This window comes from Barbatula barbatula, assembly GCF_947034865.1.
Source record: "Barbatula barbatula genome assembly, chromosome: 2".
NCBI classification, from domain to species: domain Eukaryota; kingdom Metazoa; phylum Chordata; class Actinopteri; order Cypriniformes; family Nemacheilidae; genus Barbatula; species Barbatula barbatula.
Window position 1 is genome coordinate 6,164,854 of NC_136767.1, and position 10,946 is coordinate 6,175,799.

General features: G+C 37.9%; 1 protein-coding gene across 3 annotated transcripts; it reads left to right on the top strand.

The window, feature by feature from the left end:
* The first annotated feature begins 3,673 nt into the window (after positions 1 to 3,673).
* On the top strand, positions 3,674 to 10,638 carry rom1a (retinal outer segment membrane protein 1a). 3 transcript variants are annotated; one of them, XM_079451308.1, is made up of 5 exons: positions 3,674 to 4,233; positions 7,945 to 8,375; positions 8,779 to 9,025; positions 9,314 to 9,662; positions 9,746 to 10,638. In XM_079451308.1, exons 1-4 carry the CDS (start codon positions 4,084 to 4,086, stop codon positions 9,521 to 9,523), a joined length of 1,038 nt encoding a protein of 345 aa, XP_079307434.1. In that variant the 5' UTR covers positions 3,674 to 4,083; the 3' UTR covers positions 9,524 to 9,662; positions 9,746 to 10,638. The 3 variants fall into 3 exon arrangements, with proteins under 3 accessions (XP_079307434.1, XP_079307435.1, XP_079307433.1); XM_079451309.1 differs by having other exon boundaries at positions 9,314 to 9,438; positions 9,767 to 10,634; XM_079451307.1 differs by having other exon boundaries at positions 9,314 to 9,671; positions 9,746 to 10,551.
* Positions 10,639 to 10,946: the final 308 nt, after the last annotated feature.

Below are 10,946 nucleotides of genomic sequence, written 5' to 3' on the forward strand. Positions count from 1 at the left end.
CATATAGTTAGTTATAGTAAGAGTTTGCTCAGTATTAAATCAATTTAGGATAGAAATTACTGAAACTTGAATAAACTCATATGTATTCAACATTTAGCGTTATTATATTTTATGGCTTTGCTAAGTGTATCTGCTAATCTTTTGGCAGTTGTTAAACTCTGAGTTCTAAAGCTTTATGCAGCATGCATGATAGTACGAAGGCAGTAATAAGGAGATGTACAGTAAATATTTAAAGCATATTATGGATAAAGAAGAGATAGTGGGAAAGTACTGGAGGGGAAGATTTATGTTGTTAACTACTTGCAAAATATTTTAAGTACTGCCAAATTTTTGTCCTGTGAAAGTAACGAAGACAAAAAAAAGTTATTTATGTATGACACATTAAGGCTTGTATATAATTGTTAGAAAACCAAAACTATGGATCTAATATCAGTTGCGTTTAATGTTAAATGTTAGGATGTCAGCTTCCGTATGATGGTAACATGTGTAGAATGTAGTGCTATGTGGTAGCAATAAATAATAGAATAATTCCAAACACTGAGAAAAGTAAACAAGATGGAATAGTTTCCTGGTGTTCCTGTATGTTTAATTTAATAAAATGGTACACTAGCATTTATTACCTGTACAATGCCTCTTATAATACATGTATTACCTGTTGGACTGTATTAATTTTGATGTTAATATTAATAAATGTAAAAGTAAAATAAAACATATTTCTCATCTCCTTAACATTAAAGGGGAAATTCACCCCAAAAACAACTTTGTGTGATTTTTACTCACCCACATGATGTTAAACATGTTTAGAGAACTTCTGTCATCTTTGGAGGACAAATAAAGATATTTAGGTGACATCCGAGAGATTTCCTGGCTTCCTCACAGACATCATGGTGTCAGTTTTTAACAAGGTCGACGAGAGCACTTTGACGCATACGTATTAGGTTTGTGCGGCGAACGGCGCATGGGGCTTGCCCCTAATGGACACTGGTGCTCTGACTCACAACACGGAATCGCAACTCTGTGTACAAAAGAAGAACGCGCCATGCACTGACAAGACAGAGGAGAATATATCGATTAAAGTCGGTATTGTGGTTTGTTTTTCGTACAAAAACAATTTAACTGAGCCACTATGTGGATGGATTTACAATGTATTTAGTACTTTTCCTGAACCTTGACAAACACTGACACCATGATATCTATGAGGAGGCCTGGAAATCTCTCGGATGTCACCTAAATATCTTCATTTGTGCTCCGAAGAAGTCAGAAGTTCTCTAAACATGTTTAACGTCATGTGGGTGAGTAAAAAAATCACTCCAAGTGGATTTCTAGGTAACTTCCCCTTTAAATAAAAGTACACCAAACCAATTGCAGTCATTTTTTATTTAAATATACTCGTACTGTTTTATCATATGATTTCTTGGAAACACACACAGGTAGTGCAGCTTCTCTGAATAAGTAAATGCTGCCTTTTTAAATGTTCTAATTTCTATTAATTTCTAATTTATTCATCAAACAAAGTCTTAATTTCTTATGCATAACACCACATGCATTTATATTCTTGGTTGCTGCAGCCAACACAATGGAGCCCAAGTTTCTGAAAAGATGTTCTCTTATTGTTCACATAATAATTACCCTTCAATCTCTGCAGTGACAGCTGACACTTGGGGAAAAACTGAACTTCCTTTGGGTACCAATTAATTTTAATGCTAGTGCATTTAAAGTTTTCTGGTCGAAATAAACCCATTCTGCACTGTGATTTGAACCATTTTGCCTGATGGTGGAAATGTACATCTATAGACCGCATTTGAGCACACGTGACGATTACCTCACGATTACCTCATGGCCTTAGCTGGAAGCAAAACAAAGGGAAAACTGGAGGCGGCCAATACAAATCAGCACATAGTTAGCTACATAAGGAGTTTTAAATATCATGTTTTTGAGTGCCAGATTCTACAGTGTGAAGGCTCTAATCTGACATACACTAAATCCCTTTCCCTTTCAGTATTCATAAGTGTATAAGTAGAAACCCGGGAGAGCGAACAGTGAGAAGGCTCATGTTGTGTGTCTGGTGTGTGTTCAAGCTGCATTTGCAAACGTTTGCCACTGTCAGTACATAGGCATCTAAAGATGTAACGTTATTCTCTCTCAGTTTACGACACGCTTGGCTTCTTTCTCTATTTGGTATGTGTGGATGTCAGACCACTTAACTGGAGGTAAGGTCCTGACAGTTCGTCCATCCATTGAGTGAACGTCTACAGGTCGTCCAATCTGATCCTACCTGTTAAAGTTTACTTTTTCAAAAGTCACAGATCTGGGCTGTAACTGACCTTACATATTCAAATTAAATCGGATTCTCTCAAGTCATTGTCAAAAAACAAGCTATCAAAACGTGCTCGCTTGCAGTAAGTAGTAAAGCGGCGAGGGGAATCTTTCTGCCTCCACCTAGGCTTCGAACATGAAAAAGCGTCACAAAAAAGGGTCTATAGTGAGTTTCCTACAATATTTTCCATTAAATTTGAAGTCACTCGGCATCCATGTTTTTGCAGTCCCATCCAGAATGGGTTTTTATAATTATAGAATGTATTCTGACAAGTGGGTGTAGGCCAACAAGGTTAGAGAAGCAGCTATCAAAAGCAGAATGTCAGGCTGTAAGACAGTAAATCAGACCTTACCGAAAAATTCTGCTCCGGATTCACAAATACTTTGTGAACATCTGTTTTGATAGTTAAGAGACCGTTTATACAAGATCATTTTCAAATAAAAACTGAAAACTTTTTATGCATTTTGGCTGTTCATTTACACGAAAACAGCGTTTTCTAAAGGCCATAGGCTAAGTATATTTAATATATTAAGAGGAACTTCAGCTAATTCTAAATCCGTCACGAAAAATACAGCAAGTTCATGACAATGTACGCGATAAAGCATCTTACCATTAAGACTGTCTAAACGTTCCTTTCTTCTGGCATTTTTCGTCTTACACAATGTCCATCTAAAGCACGCGCTGGCTTTCAATGCTTGAAATGGCAAGTTTGGAAAGTCTCTCTGGCTCATTGCATTCAGACAAGTTTAAATTAGTTTTCATTTAGAAAACGACATCTCGATCGCCACTTGCATGGTGACAGGGACTAAAAAACTTCAGAGCATAGCCAGCCACATCTGTGTATTACATTCCAGGACATTTGTAGCTATTCTCCATTAAAATTGGAGAACAACAATGATGACAAGGGATACTGTGATCACCAAACAGTGGTAGGCGAAAATGAACACCAAAATGATAGTCCTATTTATTCACCTCGAAAATACGTTTTTTTGGGGGGGGCCCTCGCAGTGCATGCCCGTCCGCTAAACCCCTGAATGTGGTAGGGTTTATATCTTACCAACTAACATTTTGAAAGTCGAACATTTTTGTGAATCCAACAATTTGCATCAAAACTTTCTGCTTGTGTTTCATGAATGAGCCCCAATATTTTTGACATACAATATTTCTCATGGGCTGGCTATCATAACCCTTGCAATAGCTTGTTGTTTATTATCTTTATCCTTATCTTATGTGACGCAGTGAAAGGATGCACCGCTTGTTTTGCTGAGCAGACAGTGGCCTTGTTTCCTATTGGAGAGGGAAGTTGTAATAGGATAGGTTAGGATTACAGGTAAGACGCCCAAGACCTCTAACTTTAGCCAAATCCAGTGTGTCTCACCCAACCATGGACATGGAGGTACAAGGGCACCATTCTAACCATTGAGTGGCCATCTGAATTTTATCATCTCAGTGTACTTACCATTCAAACATCTGGACTGACCATTGCTAAGGGATTTAGTGACCGCAATATAAAACACAATAAAGACTGCGTTGTTTGGATGACATTTTTTTATCTTATATTCACACAAGGAATTCCACGGACTACACAACGTTATTTCCTTTGTCACGGAACCTCTGAAGCTCCGACTGTTTCAATTATTTTACAAGCAGTCTCAATCTCAAGACATCTTTTACAGTCTGACTACATTTGAAAGCCTTTGAGTTCTACTTTTCCTCACTTTCAGAGGTTTCTTTACTTCAACTGTCCTTCAAAATATTTTTTCAACATGGTTGTGGGTAAGATGAAGTTAACTTTCCAGAAAAGGGTTAAACTGGCCCAGGGTTTGTGGTTGCTTTCATGGGTGGCAACACTGTGTGGAGCAATTACCTTCACTTTAGGATGCTTCCTAAAGACAGAGCTACGAAGAAGAACCGAGGTATTTATTCACATTTACCTAAATCATTAGCATAGAATCTATATTAACAAATGTAATAAATGTTTTACAAGGGTTGTTATAATTTTGTAGAAATATCTGGCAGGGATTAACCTATGTGAATAAAAATATTATCTAAGTAGGTTATAATAGGCTTTAGGAATTGATCTTTGGAACTGAGCTCCTCAACATTCTAGATATGTCATCATCAACCTACTGAATAAATTCTGCTTTCCTGTAGCTCAGTTGGTAGGGCATTGGGTTAGAAACACAAAGGTTGTGAGTTGAATCCAAGGAAACATGCACACTGATATAAGACATGTAGCCTATAGCCTAAATACACAGTTAGTGCTTTTGGATAAAAGCAACTCTTTGGGACATATAACATTTTAGCATTTTTCTCCTCCTTCAAAACACACATATATCAACAACAATAATATTTAATAATATGTTATAATTAACAATTATTTTAAATTTTCTGAGTTTATATTAGAATTAAAGGGGGGATATGACAAAATTAAAAACATTGTTAACTTGTGTTTTTGGAGCAATACGATGTGTTTTTAGGAGGAAAAACTCAATATCTTTCCCATTACGCATATTATTGTAATTCTTCTATGCCCTGCCTTTCAAATGCCCTGTTCACATTACAAGCGACATGATCCCATTAATTTCAATGGAGAGCAGACGACTTCCAGGGACACGAGAAGTAGAAACCGTTGGCGACCGGATGGGGTGTTTCTAGCGATGCGACAAGGGTGAGAAATTACTTTATGCAAATGAGGAGCGACTTTTGGGAACGACAGCCAATAGAAGAGAAGATAGGAGTAAACATTATTCTCTTCCTCTCAGCTCCTGCAGTAAATGTCACCAGTAGTGGGAACGGCCACTAGCGATCTAACATTCAAGCCCTGGTAACCTGTCGCTTGTAATGTGATGGAGGGGTAAAACGCCTCGATTTTTACGCCGGGGTACTCTCCTTTGCGGTGCCTTGCGGTGGCCCTGAGCTCTAGATCTCGCACCCCCTGGCGGGGGCTCCTCTGGTAGGGAGACAGAAGCGGGCACCCCGCCCCCTGGTCCTCCCCCTTGGGCAGACAGCATGTCTGGACAGCAGTTGGACTCGATGGTGATCCTTACGACTTTCCTTTGACTTACAAAATAATCATGTGTTCCTGGACACTGAAATGTTGCACCGAATTACGTTTCCTGAGTTTGTAAGCAGTCATTTTGCTGAATGTTTTGCCCCTCACTGGGGGATGCTCACGTGGTCATCACGTGTTAAAGTGATGACACGTCCATACCCTCTATAACCACAAATTTCCAGGACGAGGCCGAATGTCAGTTCATCTGTCCTCTTAATTGGAGACGTTTCGCGTCATAACAATTGCAAAACAGTACACTGATAACAGCAGTGTCAGATCTAAATAATTCATCAAAACTGTATATGCAAGCACAGCGGAGGCCAGACAGTGTGTGAAAGCCCAGAGTTTGCAACTCCCATGCAAACGATCATCAGTTCGCCTTGCAACCCACTGGATTCGTGTTGGACCGGTTATAATAAATAGCATTAAGTGCATAAATAGTAAAACCAGCAACTTGTTTGCCTTTAAACCTAGTCAGGAGAATTAAACCAATGGATCGACCAGAAGGACACTTTTCAGAGGTATGGTTTTTATCTCATGCATTACGCTGTGACATGCCGGCTGCAGCACCATGGCTGCAATAACTAAAGATAAACCTTCTTTGCGTGTACATTTGGGGGGCGTCATTCAAACACTACCAACAAACTGATGTAGAAACGTGGGGGTGTGATTGATCTCTTTTAGTTAGAGTAAATAATACGTTTTGTGACAGGACATCGTATACATGTAAAAACGGTCATATAACAAACTAAATCAAAAGCATAACATGAAATCGCGTCCAATCACCTATTTAAAGTCATCTTGAAACGGATGTTGAGATGAACTTTATTTCCCTTATTGTGACGTACCTGAGTGAAACTGCTTCTCAAATGGAGGGTATGGACGTGTCGTCACTTTACCATGTAAGCACGCCGGAGCGCCCCCTGTGGGTGGCAAAACACACTAAAATTACTGCTTATAATTTCAGGAAATGCATTTCAGTGTCCAGGAACACCTGAAGTTGTAGGGAAGTTGTAATGATCACCGTTGAGTCCAAATAATTGCGTGTTTTCGTCCAGGTTTGAAAAGAAAATGTAGGGTGGGCTTTATTTTGTCCTTCCCTTTTTTATTTGTTTGTTGTAAATTGGGCCTGGTGCGAAGGACTAAAAATGCCGGGCCATTGGACATTATATTACATTTGAATGGGTGGAAAACGATCGCATTATGCTGTCAGTTACTGTCGGAAACGCACCGTCATCATAACCTTCTGAAACAATTATTGCGTATTGGATTAGATCACCAATCCCATGTAGGTTTTGATCTGTTGAAAATGTTTTAATTTTACTGATCTCGGTAGAAGGGTGGTTTTCAGGAACCAAAACAATTTAATAAAACTTTAAAACTGGTCAAAGATACATTTGTATCATGTCACAACACACATTATACTTATATTGATAAGTGTAATTGTTAAAGTAACGAGTAATAAGTATTCTTATGAGCCTTTTCGGACACACTTTCATTCATAAGTCATTAACAAACATTATATAACACTTAACAGATCATTAGTTAATTATGGTCACATAGCTAGAAATATAAGATATTTTTACTAAGCATTGTCTAAAGATTAACAGATTATTTTTTTAAAGAGCAAGTTCACCCAAAAATCCACTTTGTGGTATTATTTTACTCACCCACATGATGTTAAACATGTTTAGAGAACTTCCAGCATCTTCGGAGCACAAATAAATGAAGATATTTAGGTGACATCCGAGAGATTTAGACATAGACATCATGGTGTCAGTTTTTGCCAAGGTCAAGAAAAGTACTGAAGACATTGTTAAATACTCTCACACACCTGTCAGTGTATAGCGTGCGTTCACGAGAGTTCTTCGTCTTCTTAGACGAGAGCATTTTTGGAGTCGCCGCACAAACGCATGTGTCAAAGTGATATTAACAGTACTCAGTTTTCAAGAAGCGCATTATCATATGAATTAAAAGTTGAATGACATTTGTAAGTATTTTAATTTACATGAAATAATAATCTGTTAAAGAATTATGTATCATTAGTTAATGTTTAATAAGTGTATTAGTAAATATAAAAAACACATTATTATACATTTCTACCTATTTAAATATATAGCCACCAATGATCTGTTAAGCATTATATAATGTTTGTCAATGGTTTAATGATGAAAGTTATTATACAGGGTTACTGCAAAAATGGCATAACGTATATATATATATATATATATATATATATATATATATATATATATATATATACCCACACACACACACACACACACACACACACACACACACATATATATATATATATATATATATATATACAGCATATTATGTATATACAGTATATAGTATAATATCTTTCTAAACAACTTGCCCCTGATGGTGGCATTTTTAGTTGTTGGTTAAAGATCAGCTTGGACCATGCAATAAATTACATGTTTTGAGCTTAAATTAATCAAATAATTTTTCAAGTTATTCAAGTTTGAGTCAACACACTCAATAAGACAGATGGGTACAACGCAAACTTCAAATAGTTTGACATCAACAAACTCATGTCTTTTAGGTAATGGACAACACAGATATCCACTGTGTACCCAACACCTTATTGATTGTGGGCCTGGCATCGATGGGCAGTAATTACTTTGCTGGTCGGATTTGCCAGGATGCCCTAGATGCTGGTCGTTTTCCACGATGGAAGAACTTCCTAAAGCCCTTTTATGGAGGCTCAATATTCTTCACCACCCTTATGTTGATAGCAGTTATCCTGAGTTACGTCATGAAGGGCAGCCTTGAGTCCTCTCTGAAGATCGGGTTAAAGAATGGCATCCGCTTCTACAAGGACACTGACACCCCAGGTCGCTGCTTCCAAAAGCAAACCATTGACCGCCTTCAAATGGAGTTCCAGTGCTGTGGTAACAATGACTATAAGGATTGGTTTGAGGTGCAGTGGATTAGCAACCGCTACTTGGACTTCAGCTCAAAGGAAGTCAAGGAGTGAGTCAAAAGCAGTGCCAGTTAAAAGTCTCTGGCCTGTTTATAAACATCTGTCTTAACATCCATAGTTCAGTTTATAAATGTTCTCTCCTAAAAAACTATGGGTATGTGCTTTGAGTAAGTGCTCATAGGAAACACATTTGTGATGTATTTGTGATTGACTATTTAGGATGGACATCAATATCAGGTGTAATACAAGTGTACACAGGGAATCATTTGCCTATTTTTAAGAATATTGCAAGTGATTGTCACAACATGTTGTGAGAGCACAATGAAATATAAACCTTTAAAGTAAACATAGGGAACTGTAGAGATTTTAAGGTTCCATTGATGACTTTGTGAGCAGTACCCTTACTTTTAGAAACTTGTTTTCATCTTTTTTTCCCCATTTTTGATTCCCCAGCCGCATTAAGAGCAATGTGGATGGCCGCTACTTGGTTGATGGTGTGCCTTTCAGTTGCTGTAATCCTAGATCCCCCAGACCTTGTATCCAATACAAAATCACCAACAACACTGCCCACTACAACTATGAGCATCAGACCGAGGAGCTCAACATCTTCATTGGTGGATGCAGAGAAGCCCTGGTCAACTATTACATGGGGCTGATGAATACAATTGGTGGTGTAGTAATGTCTGTCTTTCTAATTCAGGTGAATTGCTGATTCTGAGACACAAGATAGTATTTGCTTACTATACTAGCTTCATTTGGAGTTACTTGTACTTTATGCTCCATAATTATAAATTCATACGTCACCATCATTCATTAGACCATACAGATAGACATGCTGAAACACATTTGTACAGATATGTAAAAGTTCCATTAAAATCTTAAAATCTTGGTGAACTGCTACTAACTGTTTAACTGTTTATCTATTAATATTAATAGTTATATTTTGGAGTATCATTCTCTTACCACCTCAATGACCTTTCGTTTACAGAGCTCAGTTCTGGCTACCTTACGCCTACTGCAGACTTCTATGGAGGCCGTGGCAGGACAGGAGAATGTAGAGATGGATGCCGAAGGCTACTTGCTAGAAAAGGGAGTGAAGGAGACCGTCATGGAGTATTTGGATCCTGTGCTGAAACTAATGTGGCTGAACCAAGTAACCTCTTCTGAGGACACTGGAACAAAAGACGGCAACAGCTAAAGAGTCAGATTTATCTAAAATTAATTCAAGTGGGTGTTAACATGAGTCCTCTGTGCTGTCAACTATATAACGTTTTAGTGTTAAATAATAAAAACGGAATATTTAAAACATTTCTATAATTTTTAACTCTTAAACAGGGGTGTCCAAAGTCAGTCCTGGTGGGCCGGTGTCCTGCAAAGTTTAAGACAGGTTGTTGAGCCAAGTTAGAGCTAAGCTCTGCAGGACACCGGCCTTCAAGGACAGACTTTGGACACCCCTGCCCTAAAATGAATTAGTATCAGTCTCAGTGGTATCAATTCTGCAGCACATTACCTCTCACTCCACATTGGTCAAGGCATATATGTGTGATCGCTAGACTTGGGGTTGGTAAATGTTATTTTGTTTCATGCATCTAAAGCAGGGCCAAACTCAGTCCTGGAGGTCCCAGTTTTGCTTCAACCCTAATCAAACACACACGAACCAGCTAATCAAGGTCTCACTTAATTTCCAGGGAAGTGATGAAGCAATTATAAGCCAATATCGATGGTGCCAGTGGCCCCTGAGGACTGAGTTTAGGCACCCCTGATCATTAATGTCTTTATGCTTTTAATAGATGAATGAGCAGAGGTCTTAAAGACTGAAGGACATTTGTACCCAAATTAAACTTATCTTAAAAAATGTCTGATTGTGAAACAAAGGATGTTTTGAAGTAATTCCATGGATATTTGTAAAAGAATCAAATTGCATTTAAAAAGCCAAACAATGCCATTCAAATCTAATATTCATCAACCTATAATTACATTTAATGTGTAATTGGCTGATTGTATCGCACAACATTCTCACTTTCATTGTCAGACAAACTACTTGAAATGTTGCATCTAGTACACAATATTCAATATATTATTGTGTATTAAATACATAAATGTTTCTTTTTTATCAGCATGACAATCCGTTTATTGTAAATTGATGTAGACAACGCTCAATGCTCTGCTTAAAACTAAATTGCTGTTGTGATAAATCTGACCTAAATCTCATAAATCTGATGTTTCAAACACCTATTGTGTCGTGCCCTTTGTGGAAATACACAATGATGTTTATACTGTACAAACTGTATAATCTATCCCCTTACCCTCACCATAAAAATCTAAAAATATTAAACCTATTCGCATTTTTACCTTTTCAAATAAATATTATTAAAGCGTTTTTGGCCCCCACGAGGTCTGCTTTTATTACCCTTGTGGAGACATTTGACCCCCACACCAGGACCACACACACAGGTAGGTACAAAGAGGCAGGTGCAAGATAATGAAGGACAACGGTGGAAGCCCTGCTGCTATGTCCTCTGACCTGACACCTCTCAATCCGCTCTAATCTGTTAATTCACAAACTGCTGTACAAGCACTTGCACTCATTGTATCCGATTAATCTTAACACCGCGTTGGGA